The following is an 18,729-nucleotide window of genomic DNA, read 5'->3' as shown; positions in this document are numbered from 1 at the left end:
TAAAATCTTTTTTGCGTCCGAAACGTTCGTAAAGCTTCAGCCATATTATAGTCTCACTATAATTTCATTCAGGGCACGTAACTAGATTGGGGCAACCAGGGCACTGCCAATGGGCCCCCACGAAAGTTTACATTTGTTTTGCCTCATGATAAGCCTTTCAAGAGAGGTTCCAAGGAAAAGTCTGCCCGGGGCCCCGAAAGGGCACATTACAACCCTGGTTTCATTAAGGGTGGTTCTGACATTTCCTGGTTCTGACTGAGCTAAAACAACTTCAATAATATTTCTTCATCCACCAACCTCATCGCAATGAGCGTCAGTAACAAGAAAATTTTTATAAATTAGCTGTTAGTCGCACCCCCTGCATTTTATTGGACTCTGATGTGCATGTTTTAAATGAAGCGTCCTCTATCGCTAAAAATTTGAACTAATCCTTTTCCCGTGCCAAAAACAAAAATTGCCCTTTGTGAGATACGGCCATTATAACTTTCCTGCATATGCCGCATTCAAATATACCAATTACTTCAATTTTTAATGACTTTTAAAAATTTATCGGACACCCTGTATATCGGAACGTCCTATAAACGGACACTTCAAATCCCGTTCCATTTCACTTCTTATTAACAGGCATTCCTGGTTAGCGGACATAAGTTTTCAGTTCCACGGGTGTCCGTTTTCGAGAGGTTCGGCTGTATTTGGAATTTACCACTTTTGTGTGTGGGTTTTTATGATGTCTTTTTTTTTTTTTTTTCATCAACAGTCGCCACTGTACAGCTGGATTGTTACACAACTGGGATCGAAGTCGTAGCCGAAGAAGGTGTTCCAGTTCGGTGAGTTAGTTCATTTAAAAGTGGAATATACAGGGCGTTTATAATTAATTTCCTAATCTGAGCAGTCTGCACCAGTGATTATTCTTCAGCAGTGGCGTCTTGGTGGAGATGATATTCCCTTCCCCCTATTATTTTAAAGTTTTTATTTATTCGAAAATCCTTTTTTTCTTACCCATTGATTCTGTATTTCTAATATGCCTTCATTTTTCGACGATTCCGAATTTTTAATTATTCTGAAAAGATATCTCTTTCAATAATTCTGAAATTTTATATTTCCATTAATTCTGAAATTATTTCTTCTGGATTTCCATCGATTCTAAAATTATTTCTTCTGGGTTCCCCTGTTAATTCTGAAATTACTTCTTCTGGGTTCCCGTTAATTCTGAAATTATTTCTTTTGGATTTAAATCAATTCTGAAATTTTTTCTTTTGGATTTAAGTTAATTCTGAAATTTTTTCTTTTGGATTTAAGTTAATTCTGAAATTTTTTCTTTTGGATTTAAGTTAATTCTGAAATTAGTTCTTCTGGGTTCCCTTTAATTCTGAAATTATTTCTTTTGGATTCAAATCAATTCTGAAATTATTTATTCTGGATTTCAGTTAATTCTGAAATTATTTCTTCTGGATTTCCGTCGATTCTAAAACTATTTCTTCTGGATTTCCATCGATTCTAAAATTATTTCTTCTTTGTTCCCGTTAATTCTGAAATTTTTTCTTTTCGATTTAAGTTAATTCTGAAATTTTTTCTTTTGGATTTAAGTTAATTCTGAAATTAGTTCTTCTGGGTTCCCTTTAATTCTGAAATTATTTCTTTTGGATTCAAATCAATTCTGAAATTATTTATTCTGGATTTCAGTTAATTCTGAAATTATTTCTTCTGGATTTCCGTCGATTCTAAAACTATTTCTTCTGGATTTCCATCGATTCTAAAATTATTTCTTCATTGTTCCCGTTAATTCTGAAATTATTTCTTTTGGATTTAAGTTAATTCTGAAATTACTTCTTTTGGATTTAAGTCAATTCTGAAATTACTTCTTCTAGGTTCCCGTTAATTGCGAAATCATTTCTTTTGGATTTAAATCAATTCTGAAATTATTTATTCTGGATTCAAATCAATTCTGAAATTATTTCTTCTGGATTTCCATCGATTCTAAAATTATTTCTTCTGGATTTCCATCGATTCTAAAATTATTTCTTCTGGATTTCCATCGATTCTAAAATTATTTCTTCTGGGTTCCCCCGTTAATTCTGAAATTATTTCTTCTTTGTTCCCGTTAATTCTGAAATTATTTCTTTTGGATTGAAGTTAATTCTGAAATTACTTCTTTTGGATTTAAGTTAATTCTGAAATTATTTCTTCTGGATTTCCATCGATTCTAAAATTATTTCTTCTGGGTTCCCCCGTTAATTCTGAAATTATTTCTTTTAGATTTACGTTAATTCTGAAATTACTTCTTCTGGGTTCCCGTTAACTCTGAAATTATTTCTTTTGGATTTAAATCAATTCTGAAATTATTTCTTCTTTGTTCCCGTTAATTCTGAAATTTTTTCTTTTGGATTTAAGTTAATTCTGAAATCACTTCTTTTGGATTTAAGTTAATTCTGAAATTACTTCTTTTGGATTTAAGTTAATTCTGAAATTACTTCTTCTGGGTTCCCGTTAATTCTGAAATCATTTCTTTTGGATTTAAATCAATTCTGAAATTATTTCTTCTGGATTTCCATCGATTATAAAATTATTTATTTTGGATTTAAATCAATTCTGAAATTATTTATTCTGGATTTCCATCGATTCTAAAATTATTTCTTCTGGGTTCACCCGTTAATTCTGAAATTACTTTTCTTCTGGGTTCCCGTTGATTCTGAAACTACTTCTTCTGCATTTTCGTTTATCCTGAAATTATTTCTTTCAACAATGCTGAGCGATAATTTTTTTTAGAAAATTCTGAAAATACACTGCTCAAAACAATTAGGGGAGCACATGGTTTTAACAAAATTACGCAAAGATGTATACCGATAAGTAACATAAAATGAATCATCCATAATTTAAAGCCTAGCAGGAAACGGAAGAAGAAAACTTCATATGCAAATCAAAGCTCATGACGTCAAAAACCAGAAAAAGGAGATAAGGGCAGAAATCGGGATGTTGTAGAAACGTCCGTTTTACTGCCGTAACTGTGAAATTCGATTGCGCAGTATTTTTTTTTGAGACAAGGTGACTTGAGGATGTCTCAACAACGTGATTTACCGGAATCCATGGCATGGCGTGTTATAGGCAGACTGGAATCCGGGCAAACACAACGTAGTGTCGCGGACGCTGTTGGAGTCGCCAGAAGTGTTGTTGCAAGGCTGTGGAATCGATTCCAAGAAACAGGAAATGTTAGACGTCGACCAGGGCAAGATCGGCCACGCGCCACTACAGCAACTGATGACCGGTATATACGGTTAAAAGCCCGTCGAAACACAACAGGGAATGCTACGCAGCTGCAAAGACGGTTGCTCTTGGCAACAGGACGAAGGGTGTCCAGCCAAACAGTACGTAATCGGCTTCATGAGGGAGGGCTCTATGCACGTAGGGCTCTATGCATTTTCTATGGTCTGCATTCCGTTGACTCCACGCCACCGTGCGGCCGGAAGAAGATGGGCTGCTGAACATCGAGATTGGGAGCAACATGATTGGAGCCAAGTGCTGTTTACAGACGAGTCCCGATTCAGTCTGGAGTGTGACACCCGACGTGTTCTGGTATGGAGGGACAGGGACACTCGAAATAACCCCGCATTCGTTCGTGAAAGGTACACAATACAGACGAGCTGGTTGGATGGTATGGGGTGGAATCAGCATAGGCGGACGTACGGACCTGCATATCATTCGGAATGGCACTTTGACGGCCCGAAGGTATGCAGACGAGATACTGCGACCTCATGTCATCCCTTACGATGGAGCCATTGGAGATTCCTTTGTTTTCCAGGATGATAATGCCCGACCGCATAGAGCTCGTCTGGTGGAGAACATGCTTGAAGCTGAAAAAATACAGCGTATGGAATGGCCAGCGTGCTCTCCTGACCTGAATCTAATCGAGCATGTTTTGGACATGCTCGGACGACGCATTGCTGCGCGACCAAGGTCACCTGTTACTGTCCGAGACTTGCAGATTGCACTTCTTGAGGAGTGGAACAGTATTCCCCAAAGTCTGATCGATAACCTCATCGCATCCATGGCAAACAGGTGTGCAGCAGTCTTAGCTGTTCGAGGAGACCACACGCCCTATTAAAACTCATGCATCATGTCTAAACAGTACTTTTTTTTTATCGTTTACATGTAACCAAATTGTTGCCCTAAATCATCTTTTCATGTTTTTTTCCATATTTTCAAAGAATTAAAGCTTAATTCCAAATTTTTTTACGTCTTTTTTCTGTATTGCGCATTGATGCGCGTGTACTATCCATTGTATGCCAATACGTGGCTGTCTCGCACGGTTTTCTTCACTTTTTTGCTTGCTCCCCTATTTGTTTTGAGCAGTGTATTTTTTCTAGATTTCCAAAATTTTTTGAAATTGTTCTTTCTAGATTTCCATTAAATGTGAAATTATATTATTATTTCACTCAATAATTCAGAATTTTCATTCATTATGAAATTATTTCTATCACTAATTTTTTCTGCATTTTCAATAATCCTGATATTGCTTTCATTTAGTAATTTCACAACTCCAAAATTACTGTATTTCTTTTAAAAATTCTAAACTTGTTGCTTTCAATAATTCTGAATTTTTATTAGTTCTGAAATTATTTCTTTTAATAAATTGGTTTTCCGTTAATTCTGAACTATTTCTTTCACTAATTGACTGAACTGCATTTCACTGTAATTTCATTATACTGCATTTTAAATTGTTATGGAATTATTTCCGTTAATGAATAAATTATTTCTTTCAGTATATACTTCTGGATTTCCCGTTAAAATTCTGAAGTCATTTCTCTTTTGATAATTATTAATATTTATTACTTCTAAAATTATTTCTTCTAAATTCAAATTTGAAAGAAATCTATATATAATTCTGAAGTTTTTTTTTCAAATTTTTTTAATATCCCACTAATGTCAAAATTATTTCTTTCAGTAATTCTGAATATCCCAATTGATTTAGAAATTATTTATATCAATACTGTTGAATTCTCACTTATTCTGTTTTTTCTTTAGAAATTAAGACGTTTCCAAAGTTTTTCAGATTTCTGATCAATAGTTACAGATATCGGAAGCTCATATACCAGTGAATTTTTGACGACCCTGTAAGTTACAGTAGATGATTGATTTTCGTTTGATGACTGATAATCGTTTTATTTCCCCTCCCTCCCCGACAGAATACTGTGTCCACCAGAATGCGCAAACAAGCAAACCGATATATGGGGCACTTCGATTTACCGGATGAGCTCATCAGTTTGTTCAGCCGCGGTCCACGCTGGGAAAGTCACCAACAGCGGGGGCCACGTCTCCATCATAAACAACGGGCCCTACACGAACTTCGCTGGGAGCCAAATCAACAACATCGTTTCTCAAAAGTACGTAATGACTTTCTTTATAGAGTTGAGAGAGAGAGAACAGATATAACGAAATCGTATGGGAACTTGGAAAAATATTCCCAATATCCAATATTCGTTATAACCGGTACACTACAAATGCTCAAGTTGAATAAGACGATTTGTTTGAGCAGACGGCCCCCCCCCCCCTCCCGATTTTATAGAACTTAAACAACAAAAATTAGATTCTTGTCAAAAACCTGGTTATATCCGATATTCGTAAATATCGCAATTCATTATAAGTGACATTTTTAACGTTGTTCTGGTATTGCAGGTTCACAAGAACGGAAAAAAATCGTTATAATCGTTCGTAATATGCGAGTTTATTATAACTGGGCTCGACTATACATCAACACTCAAAAATAGTTGCTACACAGATCTCTGGAGATAACCACATACACGCTGAGCGAAATTTCCGTATTGACAAGTCGAGTCTAGACCATAGTTTCCCAACCTTTTTTGTCACGCACACACACACACACCACGCCCTTCTTTAGAAATGTTTTTCTCCCATCGCCGCCCAACGCAATCTAACCCATAGGATCCTATGCTATACCCGTAGCTTCTACCGCCGCCCCTCTGGAACATTCCATCGCCCCCAAGGGGGCGTTAACGCCCACGTTGAGAATCACACGTCTAGACTCTAGAGCCCCCGCTCTAACTAAATAGGGCCCGCACATTCTTATAAGTTATTCTATATTCGTGCCATTTACGAGATAATCTCTATTTCAGTTATGAAGACAGAGATGAAAGCTTCCGTTTCGACAAGTTGCCTCAAACAACGGATAATTACAGAGAAGGTACAGTAAGTAATGGCGTAAACTAGTTGATGTATGTACTCGGTATCGAATCTTTTATAGCTGAGGTTCCCAACCTGTGGTGCTCGTAACGCTAGCGATGCATGTCTGGACCATTCATGGGTAAAAAAAATTGATTGCTTAGCAATATGCAATACACAATGAGGTGGGGCGAAAACACAAACTTTCCATGAATTTCTAGGAGTATACACACTTACCGCGTCAGCACAAAAGCCTTCTATACATTTCTATGGTTGCGCAAGCCACTTAAGCATATTATTAACTCAATATTTGTCAAAACTCTATTATTTAACTTTTTCAAAAAAAAGTAAAAATACAACATGAATGAAATATCAACACGTCCACACCTACGCAGTTCACCAGCCTATTTATGCATATTCAATGGGTAGGCCCATCTTCTGCGTATATTTTTAACCTTCGTAGTTCACAAACCTCCGACGTATATCTAATTTACGTCCCGGTTTTTATTCAAATTTTTCTAATAAAATATAAAAACTAGTTTTTCAGTCGTATGATCTGGTCATCCTATCATAGGCCCTCGCCTGCCCACTTTCCGTCCCGGACCGTAATTCGGCTAACAATAATTCTATAATCGAATAATGATGCTATAAGAGAAGTGAATTGGCGCTTTCTTAGTGCCTTCTTTCCCGACGTCAACACAGCGGAAAATCATAATTATCGGTTTGATTAATTTTAGATTTTTTTAATTTCGTGATCACATTCCTTTGAATTTCGTATTTCTCTCAAAATTTCGTTTGAAAAAATTACATCAATTTCGATATTTTTTAAGCAAATAAAATCAATTTGTTGAAAAAAAAATTAAGCTGGCAAATATGAAATATTTTTTTTAACCATGTAAAAATATTGATTCGGGCTTCTATTATTTTAAGCTGCATGCCCGGTCGATCATGTAACTTTTTGGAGATTTGTTCGGCTCTGCGAGGAACAAACATTGAAGTCCCTAACAGATTTCTAAGCGCATACGCATTTCTTGGAGGTATGCAACGCACGCCTATTATGCCTTTCTAGTGGTACACAAGTGTCCTTAGCATTTTTAGCAGTTTTCACGCACCTGCCACGCTACGTAATTCTGAGCTGAGGAAAATCGGTTTCGGAGAGGTGGCTAAGCAAAATCGAACATTGAAACAGCCCGCGCTGTGCTCAGCCACACCTCAAAACCAGGTTTCTCGCGGGTTGAAGCTGCGCGTAGCACTCCAGTGTGGATCCGGCTTTAACCCTTACAGCAGCAATACCGAGATATCTCGGGTTCTTAAAACTCTTTTATTTCGGCGACCCCGAGCCCAGATACAGGTGTAAGTTTCCTTCCTCCTTTCCTGTCAATCAACTGCCAGTGGAAGGAGTCAGCTTCTGATCAAAGTTTGATAACAGAAAGGGAAGGAGACGATGTTTTTCTTCCTCCGAGGTAGTGTAGGGTTATTGAGCTCAGCATCATGAATAACTGAAAACGGTAGGCTTTTTATAATTAAGGGGGTGGGGGGGGGGGAAGCATTCATCAGCGCAATCGGTTTAGTGATTTCCAATGAGACAGTAAAATTTTAAAAACCGCTTAAAGGATGTACGCAAGCATTTCGAAGGAGCACTCGAAGCACGAAAGGTTGGGAACCACTATTTCATAAGGTTATCTGCTGGAAACTAGGTTAACCACCAATTGTATAATGTATCGCATTCATTCTTGCAGGAGAATGTCCGAAAGGGTTGGACCTGCTGCACAGGACTTGCGTTCACGTGTCGAGCTCACCTCTACCCCTGGACCAAGCCGAAGCTTTATGTAAGAATCTTGGTCTGCAGCTGGAAGTTCCGAAATCATCGGCGGACAAGAAAATGTTAATACCATCACTGACAAACTTGGGTGAGTATATACTGAATTTCGTTATACCACCACCATTTCCTTAAATCTCGGGGGTCATCTCAAATAAAAATCGAGTCTAAAGAATGGACAATTAATTGGGTATTTTTGCATTGATTTGCCAACTTTTACTTAATAGGTAATTTCTTTTAAGGTAAGGATCAGTTGTGGACAGAACAGTCCATCACAGAGGAAGATGCGGTTGTATTCGACAGGAGGCGTCATATTTCAGACTGGAACGAAACGAAATGCAAATCCGTCCGCGTCGATGGAATGCACTTCGCTGACCAATACGTGAGCTGCGATTTATATTTGAACTTCATCTGCGTACACATCCCAACATCAAGATTGCTTGGTAAGTTGTGCAAATTAATTCGCATGTGTTTATGGCGATAACATAAAAAGAAATTAAAAAGATTTTCCCTGTTCCCCGTGTGCGCCCGTAACATGGCTTTCTTGCAAAACATCCTCTGCAATAGCCAAGTTCTGGCAACTTTGCAGAACATTCCCTGCGATCTTTCGCAGCATATCTCTTTCTCGTTAGCCCCCGAACGATACGCATGTGACGTCATTTTAGGCCGGAATTACACTGTAAAATTTTTAGAAAAGTTCTTTCATAAAACTTGAAAAATACAACCAATAAGTTTATTGGTTACATTTGCTCGAATGCAACCAATGCGCTCATTGGCTGTATTTTTCAAGTTTTATAAAATAATTTTTATAAAACTTGAAAAATCTAACCAATAAGGTTATTGGTTACATTCTAGAAAATGGAAACGTTGACCTTATTGGCTGCATTTTTCAAGTTTTATAATAGGACTTTTATCAAACTTTTACAATATAATACCGACCTTAGAAACAAATCTAAATCGGGTTATTCGAATCCTAAATATGGAAACATGAGATTTGTCGCCAAAGATAAGCGAAGTTGCTAATATTGGCGACGGAGTTACCAAAACAAAGCGTTATAGGCTGGCAGTGAATTCACATGTATTTCACGAGAAAAAACGTTCAGCATGGCGATATGAAAGGCCAATCCTTGCCTTCAATAACGAATGCAAGCTTTGTGGAGAAACTGGACATTTTAATAGAAAACAATTTTTGGGACGTCCCCCAAATCACGGGAAAATACGGAAACGTCAATTAAAATACTTTTCGAATGATTCCCCCCTACCCAGGAAAGCAAGAGTTTTCTTTTTTCAATTTTGCGATAAATATTCGGAAAAGAATTTTTTCGGAAATCCTGGAGATATGATAAAAATACGTGGGACTTGGCAGCTATGGTCAGGGCCGTCTTAAGAGCAACATGGGCCCCCGGGCCAAATGATTTTTCTGAGGTCCTACCAGGCAAATTCTCGAAAATCTCAACCAGATCTCATTTTCGTGAGGCCCTTTTTTTCCCGAGACCCCCGGGCCGTGCCAGGGTGGGCCCATGCCTCAAGACGGCACTGGCTATGGGTTATAGCGCATGCTCATTTTGGCCAGGATGAGAACTTTCGTCTTTAATTACCGATGTCTGTGTTAACATTAAAAAAATCTTTTCATATACAGCTTCCTGCGCCGATCCCGGTCCCCTGGAGAACGGGAATGCTAAACCCGTTGGAAAAATGAACGGTTCGTTCTTTGTCGGATCATCCATCGAATACTCTTGCGAAGCACTCCATTATCTTCAAGGAGGAGGACCAAAGATATATTGCATTGCCAACGGAACTTGGTCGATGGCCAAGCCCACGTGTACACGAGGTTCGAATCGATTCATCCATTCTTTTACTCTCTAAATACGTACTAAAAAAAAAAATCGGAATTAACATTCAGTTTTCGTTTCTCGATGACAGTTGATACGTGCACTGAGCCTCCTGTACCGATAGGCGGATACGTGAACTATTTAGCTCCTATGGATACGCGGATGGCCCAGAGGAACGCTGTCAGGCTTCCAAGCCGAGGTGGATCCAGGTAATTCATTACACTGAGTTTTATCATGTATGACTTTAATGAGGAGATAACACTTTTTTGAAATCTTGCATTTGCTCCTCCAAGTTGAGAACAAGCAGATGTGCCTCCGGTGGGGTTCGAAAACTTGGTATTCTTACTTCAGAATTACTTGCTCCGCCCACTTAATCCTGAAAGATAAAACGGTAGTAAATGGGGGGACAGATTTGAATTAAGTGAGCTCAAGTTTAGCTTATGAACCCTCGATGGAGAAGGGGGGGGGGGCCATGCATTTCACTCATTTACATTTTCATTTCTCTCAAACCGAGCACAGCTCTGGTCTATCGCCATGGGACTATCGAATGAGCTGTGACTGAAGTATGAGTGAGCACCTAAGAGTCTGAATGCGTATCTAGTAATGTGAGGGAATTTTTACTGCTGCCATCTATTTTTCAAACATGTGTGAAGCATGATGATTGAAAAATTATACCGTGGTAGGTCCGTTGATCTCTGAGAGATTTTTTTAACGGACGGGGGATCGGCTCGTATTCCCGACTAAGGATATGAACATAGTGCGTCCGTATTTCTGATTCTGGAAACCCGCGTCGTCTCCGATTGGTTAAAAACCCGAATTTAAACTTTTTTTTTTTAGCTTGCAATTCGGGTTTTTAACCAATCGGAGACGACACGGGTTTCCAGAATCGGAAATACGGACGCACTATGTTCACACCCTAAGTTAAGAACCACAGAAAACTAACTTCAGCTGACCACCAACTGTGCTGCCGGTGAGGTTCGAACCCAAGAATTCGCGATACGAATGCGTCACTATGCAACACCATACTAAAGATATTTTCTAGTGCGGTGTCACACTATATCACATTTATAGCGATCAGGAAGCGAATAACGGCCCTAGTAGGGGGCAGCTTGATTTTTATCCCAACGTACGACCCACACAAAATGTCGACAAGATTCGAAATTACGTCTGTTCTTACTTAGGGGATGGCGAAAGACACATTGCGCATTTCAAATACGTATAATATCATACGCGTAATAATTATATTATACGTACAACACACACACACACGTATAACAAATACGTACACTATAAAAAGCTAGTGCTGAATGGGTCTGAACTAAAAAAAATGAAAATGTCTCCCGTATTTTCTGCAAGTTTTGAAATCATAAATTTCTAAAGAAATTGTTTTTCTCTCTTGCCAAAAAGGTTGGCTCGCATACCTGTAGGTCTGGAAGCAAGACCACCCCCGGAAGCTACTTCCACAACAACGACCACCCCAGAACCGGACATAGTGTTGCCTCCTGGACAACAGAAAGTCGGAACCCGGGCAATGTACGACTGCGAGTCTAGGTATTACACGCTGGTAGGATCCAGGACGAGACGTTGCGAGGGTAAGGACCGGTGGAGCGGAAGGCCACCGACTTGTATGCCAAGTGAGTAACGTTCGCTCAAACCTACATATATGCATCTGTTTTTTGATTTTTAATATCCATGTCTCATCTTAAAAAAAAAAAAACAACAACATACTGTAACATATTCCATGTATTTCCAGTATGCGGCAGATCCGATTCACCTCGAATGCCGTTTATAGTGAACGGCAACGCTACGGATATAGGGCAATGGCCCTGGCAAGTTGGCCTGTCCAGATACTTACCGGATTACGACCAGTGGTTCTTGATGTGCGGGGGAGCGCTGCTGACCGAGAGATGGGTCGTGACGGCCGCTCACTGCGTCACCTACACTGGAACGACCCTACCCGCCGATCCTGACAAGTTCAGGGTGTACATGGGGAAGTATCACAGAAGCGATTCGAAGGATGACGATTACGTTCAGGTGAAAAAGGTAATTTCTTATAAGAATTTATTATAAACTCCACACCCCCTCCCCTTGAGGGTAGGATCTTTACGCACCAGCTCAGTCCAGGGTCTCTAGTGATTTTTCGTAAATTAATTTGTTAGACTTGTAGGGGGCCCGGGATGACGGCACGATGCGGTTAAGTTAGTCTTGGGATAATCATAATTGGTGATATGATTTTCGTGAGTCAGCATGTGAATTGGTAGGCAGTCACACTTTCAGCAAGATGGAGGGGGAGGGGTAACGCTGTTCAGACAGCTTTGTTAAAAGTCTTTAGAGCAGCGGGTGCAAAACCTCCGGCCCACCAAAGTGTTCCGGTAGAAAAATGTCAATACACACAACACGATAAAATACCTAACATGACCATATTTCTTTCGCAAAAATACAAGAAATTGGAATTCACACGGGTCATTGCAATACGGGAGTTTTGGAGTTTTCAATTACAGCCAAAAAAGGGGGTTGTCAAAATAAAGTTGCCAATTGCAGATAAAACATTGTCAAAGGCAAATAAAGTTGCCAATTGCATCCAAAAAAATCGCCACAGGCAATTTAACTACTTTACGATTAAGGACATAATATTGCATTCAAATGCCAGTAGAATAAATTCAAACAAGTCAAAGTCTTCCAAAAGTCTATCTGCTGCTTTCTTTCTTCTCCCCTCATCACCACGAAACTTTGTTGCAATCCTGTGAAGAAAAAAAAAAGTTATTTTTACCGCCATCATGAGGGGAGGTAAAAAGCTTCTACTTAGGTTGCATAGGTTCTACTATATACATGTACATAAGAGGGGAAAGAGAACAGGAAGGTGAGGGTGAAAAAAGAAATATACTTCATACCTACTCTCTCGAGGTATGAAGTATATTTCGCAAGAGAAACCACTTTGGAAAATATTACTGAGAAGCCAATCAATGAGAGTGTAGTTATACCATATGATCCAATGGTCAAAAACTCTATTTGACCTTTCAGCCATAGATGTGACTACTAAAAACTTTTGGTTCAAACTCCCTAAAGATGCTATACCACAGAATAAACAATGAACATTTATTATATTCCATGTGGTGATTGCCCGCTTGGCAACATAGGACAAACGCGGAGACCCATAAAAACTAAATTAAATGAACATGCTCGCTGCGTTAAAAATCAAGAATGTGAAAAATCGACCATCGCCACTCACTGCTGGCAAGGGGGCATTCAAGTATTACGTAAGCTGACTTTGAGCCATTTTTGACCCCCCCTTCCCCCCCCCCCGTCATCAAAAGTAAGTAAATCCGTACCCCCCCCCCCCTGATGCTGACGTAATACTTGAATGACCCCCAAAAGGGCAATAGATTCAAATTTCAGAAAGTGAGAGTTTTTCACATCCACGGCCAATTTCGACTTCTACGAAGGCACATACATCCGGGCCTTTAAAAATAAATGAGTAAACGACAATAAATCAACACCACTGATTGCATCGCCATGGCTTAAATTCATTACGAGCAGGAATTTAAAGAAAACTCGAATAGACCAATCGAATAGTTCCATTTCCCAAGCAGCCAATCAAGTTGTTGCAATAGACTTACACGCAGGCGCTTCGCTTCATTCTTGCCACGACATTTGACTTGAACAGACATCTTGTTTTTCTGTTCCGCTGAGCAACCGAGATTGAAGATTTGGTACTCAATCCAAGTGGGAAACTCGGTCAGCACGATACTCTTTATCCTCTGAAGACGACACCCATTGTGTATTGAAATGCATTAGGAATTTTTTAGTATTTACCTTATTCATTGACGATTTTTTGGAAAAGAGTGTTTAACATATCATACGACTGAAATTTCATAGGCAAAAGCTTCGAAGCTGTAATTCATGTTACTGTCCTTAAAACGCCTAATTTTTATCTGTTGGCACGCATTCTTTTTAGGGAAATCTCTTCTCCATAGCCTAAATGCCATCTTGCCATCTCAGAAAAATCTAATAACCAAAACACACCGCCAGGGCCGCAACTAGATGCTTGGTCACCAAGGGCAAGAGCGCATTTTGACCCCCCTTGTAATGTTGAAGGGGAAGTTTCCGAATGAAATTTGCGCCCCCCCCCCCTCTAGGGTCCAGCGTCCGGGGCACGAGACCCGCCAGCTCCCCCCTAGTTGCGGCCCTGCACACCGCAGACACTTCGAAGTAGGGAGACCTCATTTTATAACCACACACACTCTATATTTAGTAGTACAAATCTCCTGGGTGGCTTTCCTTAGTTAATGCTTTTTGCTACTTTTACATTTTAAGTACCGCTTCTCTCTTTCGGTATATTCCAGATACACGAAATGCACATCCATCCAGACTATGATCCTGGCATCTTTGACGCTGATATAGCATTGCTGCAATTGGACTCACCAGTTCAGTTGAATAGTCGAGTACAACCTGTGTGCCTACCATCTGAGCAAACCAGCCGAGAGAATCTGAAGCCAGGAACTAAAGGAGTGGTTAGCTTTGTTTCATTTTTGCTTGTTACATTTTAACGCTAAATTGTTTCATTCTATTTTGAGGAATTTTTAAACAGAGGTCTCTGCATTTTTTGTATTCTTTTGTCCTTACATCTAGGTCACTGGCTGGGGTATGAATGAAAATGAGAGTTACTCTGAGACATTACAGCAAGCTGTTTTGCCTGTCATCACAAATGATGACTGCGAACGAGGATATGAAGAATCGGAACTTCCCCTGTCCGTAACGGACAACATGTTCTGTGCCGGTTTCAAAGAAGGCAAGAAAGACACATGCAGTGGAGACAGTGGTGGACCCATTGTTTTCGTTGACGATACCTTCAAGGAGAGACGTTGGACACTTGAGGGCATTGTCAGCTGGGGAAGTCCGAATGGCTGTGGACATGCAAATCAATATGGAGGATTCACTACCGTCAGCAGATTTTTGGACTGGATCCACTTGTTCTTTTGATACCAACAGACTTTGAATCTTTCAATTACTTGAATAAACCACCTTGTACATATAATAAAGCGGTTATAGTCCTACATGGCGAAATAAAATGCACAAATAAAAATTTCCCTATGGACTGGCATGCATTTGCAAGGAAAAGTTTTTTGTTATTCTAGTCATGAATGTCATGAACATACTTCGGTGGGAATTTACATTAAGGGATTATAGGTCAAGGGCTCATAACCATTGGTCCATGGTCCCCCATAGGGGGCATCCTTGAAGAGATTACCGGTGGTCAGTATGCTTGGTGAGAAAAAAAATTAATTCATTGATTCTTTATAAATGTTATTGAAAAAGTTTCGTGAAGAGGTCAGTGGCCTTAATTTATTTAGAAAAAGGGGGGGGGGGTGCTGCAGACTGTTATTTTGGCACAAAAGGTTTTTTACATGGAAGGAAAACGAACACAAGACATTCAAAACAAACAAAGAACCCTTGGGAATAGACACTACACAAAGTTTTAGCCACACACACACGAGTACTTATCAGATTCTCATAGAAGAGGCAAATTTTTCAGCTTGAAAGCAGTCACATGTTTTGGTTAATCGTCAATGTTAAGTGGTTGGCATCACCAGGGTAATTAGTAAAACTGGAACAAAAATTTTTAGAACAAAATTCCTTCAACTAAAATAAAAAGAACAAATCAAAAATAAAGTGAAACAAATTGAAAAATAAATAAATGGAAACAAAAAAACTTTTGGAGCAAATTGAAACAATGCAAACGCAAAAGGACACAAAAACTGGAACTGTTGAAAGGAAACAGGAAAAACAAGTTTCAGAAGGCAAATCTATAAAAACTGGAATTTGTTGGAACAAAATTGAGAAAATAAACCAGAAAAAAGCTTTTGAACTAATCTAAAAAAAAAAGAAATTAAATTTTGTCCAGTTTTATTAATTTTGTTGATGACCCTAAACCACTAATTTTGAGGAAACTTTGAGGGCTGAACAAAACATTTAACGGCTGTGAAGAACTTAATCAACTCCATTCTTAAACAACTTTACAAATGCTTCCAGAAAAAACAAAAAACAAATTGGGACATCATTCTCATAGAAAATTACTGTCTTCAAATTTGTTGGGTAGGTGTTGAAAGAATGAATTTTTTCAACGATACCATTATGAAGCATCGATATTTTCTAAAGACTTAGCCAGCCGTTCCCAACCGGGGGTACGCGAGGGGCCGTTAGGGGGTACGCGAAAAGAAAATGGTAATGGCGGCCATCCATCTAAAAAAAAGAACAAAATAATTAAAAAACATTAAAAATTATTTTTAAAGGTAGGTAAAGATTTTTATTAATATTGCCAGTTGTAATATATTGACCTCCCTATCAATTTTCTATAACAGAGGGGCATGGCCCCCACATGGGGGGCGGGACTGACAGGGCTCTAGCCCTGGAGCCCGGGACGGTTATCATCATTTTTTTGTTTTTTGTTTTTTCACGCTATAAATTAACTGCAGAAGGGTCCCGTTAAAAGTCTGACCGAGGGGCCCGCAAAAGATCCCAGCCTAGAGACCCCGCTACAGGATGTGGGAGCCATGCAGAGGGGTTGTGTCCGCTGGAAGATTCGGTCTTCCCTCCTCCCGCCCGCGCCCAACCTATGATCCAGATTCACGCACTCCTTCCTCTCGGCTCACTTTTTTCGGTGTTTTAGATTTGATTGTTGACGCATACCGGGCCGTGCATAAAAGAGGAGAATTAATTCGTGTTGTGTTTAACTTTTGTTGTGGGCGTTTGTATTAAGGCGTGTGCGTGTTATTCCCACAATTTTCTACGTCAGGTTTTCTACTAAGCACCTACTACTCACGTGATTTGCGCTATGGATCAGTGGCTAAAAACTAGATCTGTGCGGAAGCGGACTGAAGCACCGAAATGAAATACCGCGCACCTGTAAACGCGAAAACATATTTTGAATCTTCCAAAACTGAGTCTGTCAAAGCTACCGAAACCTCCTACTACTATATTCACAGACGGATCCCTGCATCGAAACCGTTGCCTCCAAATTTGCGAAACGTTCTTGATGAAGCGGTCAAGGTTGTCAACTTTGTCAAGGTGAATCCTATCAACTACAGGTTGTTTAAATTATTGTGGGAAGACATGGACATCCTTCACAACGCTTTGCTTTTGTACACCGAAGTTAGGTGGCTGTCCCGGGGTTAAGTCTTGATGTTGCTGTTCGAACTTAGGAACGAGGTAGCCCTTTTTTTTAAGAAGTGTTTAAAACACTGCGCGATTTCTTGTCACAAGCCAAGCTAAATTTAACCGTCGGCCACTTGGAAGAATTAAAATCCTCGTTTGAAAAAATATGTTTCAGTGCCGGAAATGGGTGATCGGTGTGAACATTTAATCCTCTCAAAGAAGAGTATTTTGAACCGGCTTCATTGTTGATTCCAGGAAAGGAGAAATTGCTAGAGCTCGCATCAAACACCCCTCTGAGCATCCTCTTCAATGACGGAATGGTGAACCTAGTCAGTTTTTTGGGCTCGTCGCTGTGACGAATACAGTGCACTTTCTAGAAAAGCCATAATATTTTTGTTGCCGTTTGTTAGCGCGGAGCTTGTTGAACGGGCGTTTTCTTCGTACGCTTATATAAAAAATAAATATAGAAGCAAATTGAACGCGGATTTGAGTTGGTATTTATCCCCTTTTCAGCCTAATTTTTCAAAACTTTGTGTTTCAATACAGTCCCAAACATCACATTAGTTTTTTTTCCCAATCTTTGGGTTAATTTGTTTGCTTGATTGGAAAATAAAAATAGCTAAATAATGATAAAATAGACCATTTAATTTAATTCAACATGTACCTTTTTCTTTAAGTTTTCCGAAAACTGTAATGGGGGAAACAGATTGGGGAGGGGGGGGGGGAGTCCGTAGGATTCAAGGTTGGGTTACGCGGACTGAAAAAGGTTGGGAACCACTGACTTAAGCTATACAGTTGTCACCCCCCCCCCTGTATTTGTGGGGGTTACGTTCCTAGGGTGACAGCGAATACAGGATTTTTTTTTTTTTTTTTTGTATATCTCGTATACTGAATATCATGAGAAGAGCAGGGTGACACAGAGGTAAAAGGGAATGTAAAAGAGGGTACAGCGACTGTTGGCGATGTTTTTTGAAAGAACATTGTGATTTCTATTTGCTGTTTCTTCTTCTTCATATGCTAGAGCAGTGGTTCTCAACCTTTTTTTGCTCATGGCCCCCTTTCAACCATTTCTCATTCCTGTGCCCCCCCCCCCTCTTGCGAACTTTTTTTTTCCATAAAAACATAAATAAAACATTCCATAAAACATAATTTTCTAACCCCCCCCCCCGTTTTCCCATTAGAAGATAGTTATTAAAAAATTGTCTGAAGTATATAAATATGTTTGAATTTAATTTGATTAATTTTTAATTTATGAAAATAACAAAAGAGCAAAATGAACGTAATAGAATACAGTAAAAAAAAATAGAATAAATTATTTTCAATCAATGTAAATTCTGCGCTTGAAGACGACACAATGTCATCAAGTTACTGCACTGCATGAAAAATTTGTATTATTTCAAATTAGTTTATTTTTGTGTAAATGTGATTACGGTTTCATTGAGAAAATGTCAGCTGTATTTGGTGACATTACAAATACGCATTCTTATAGTGATAAACATCGCAAAAAGCGGTAGCAAGCAGTTTTATTTTGATTTTATTCTCTTCATGCGGAGTATATACATACACACAAATGAATTACATTTAAAAAGTTCAACCTCTCACATCGTTTTCAACGATAATACATGTATCAAGGTTATAGGTTTATGTTGTAGCCCCCCCCCCCCTACCATGAATTTAAAAAAATTAACTAAAATACGTGTGAAAAAATTTTAAATAATTTTTTGAAACATTCACATTCCAGAGAAATCATGC

General features: G+C 39.1%; 1 protein-coding gene across 3 annotated transcripts in view; it reads left to right on the top strand.

Annotated features, from left to right (window-relative positions):
- LOC149083913 (clotting factor C-like) overlaps nucleotides 1-14,926 on the top strand; it is a 36,723-nt gene extending 21,797 nt beyond the window's left edge. For all 3 annotated transcript variants that reach the window (XM_089234284.1, XM_089234287.1, XM_089234285.1), the window contains 11 exons: nucleotides 758-827; nucleotides 5,181-5,378; nucleotides 6,129-6,196; nucleotides 7,914-8,084; nucleotides 8,236-8,436; nucleotides 9,633-9,824; nucleotides 9,917-10,034; nucleotides 11,233-11,459; nucleotides 11,579-11,868; nucleotides 14,169-14,336; nucleotides 14,455-14,926. In XM_089234284.1, the coding sequence (XP_089090410.1) occupies nucleotides 758-827; nucleotides 5,181-5,378; nucleotides 6,129-6,196; nucleotides 7,914-8,084; nucleotides 8,236-8,436; nucleotides 9,633-9,824; nucleotides 9,917-10,034; nucleotides 11,233-11,459; nucleotides 11,579-11,868; nucleotides 14,169-14,336; nucleotides 14,455-14,805 (2,054 nt within the window). In that variant the 3' untranslated portion in view covers nucleotides 14,806-14,926. The remainder of the gene's footprint in view (nucleotides 1-757; nucleotides 828-5,180; nucleotides 5,379-6,128; nucleotides 6,197-7,913; nucleotides 8,085-8,235; nucleotides 8,437-9,632; nucleotides 9,825-9,916; nucleotides 10,035-11,232; nucleotides 11,460-11,578; nucleotides 11,869-14,168; nucleotides 14,337-14,454) is intronic.
- The last annotated feature ends 3,803 nt before the right edge of the window (nucleotides 14,927-18,729 follow it).

This window comes from Pholcus phalangioides, unplaced genomic scaffold, assembly GCF_987345545.1.
Source record: "Pholcus phalangioides strain wild (caught in Gottingen) unplaced genomic scaffold, Ppha-v1.0 ptg000008l_1, whole genome shotgun sequence".
NCBI lineage: Eukaryota > Metazoa > Arthropoda > Arachnida > Araneae > Pholcidae > Pholcus > Pholcus phalangioides.
Note: the sequence above shows the minus strand (reverse complement) of the source record. Positions and strands in the feature narration are given on the sequence as shown.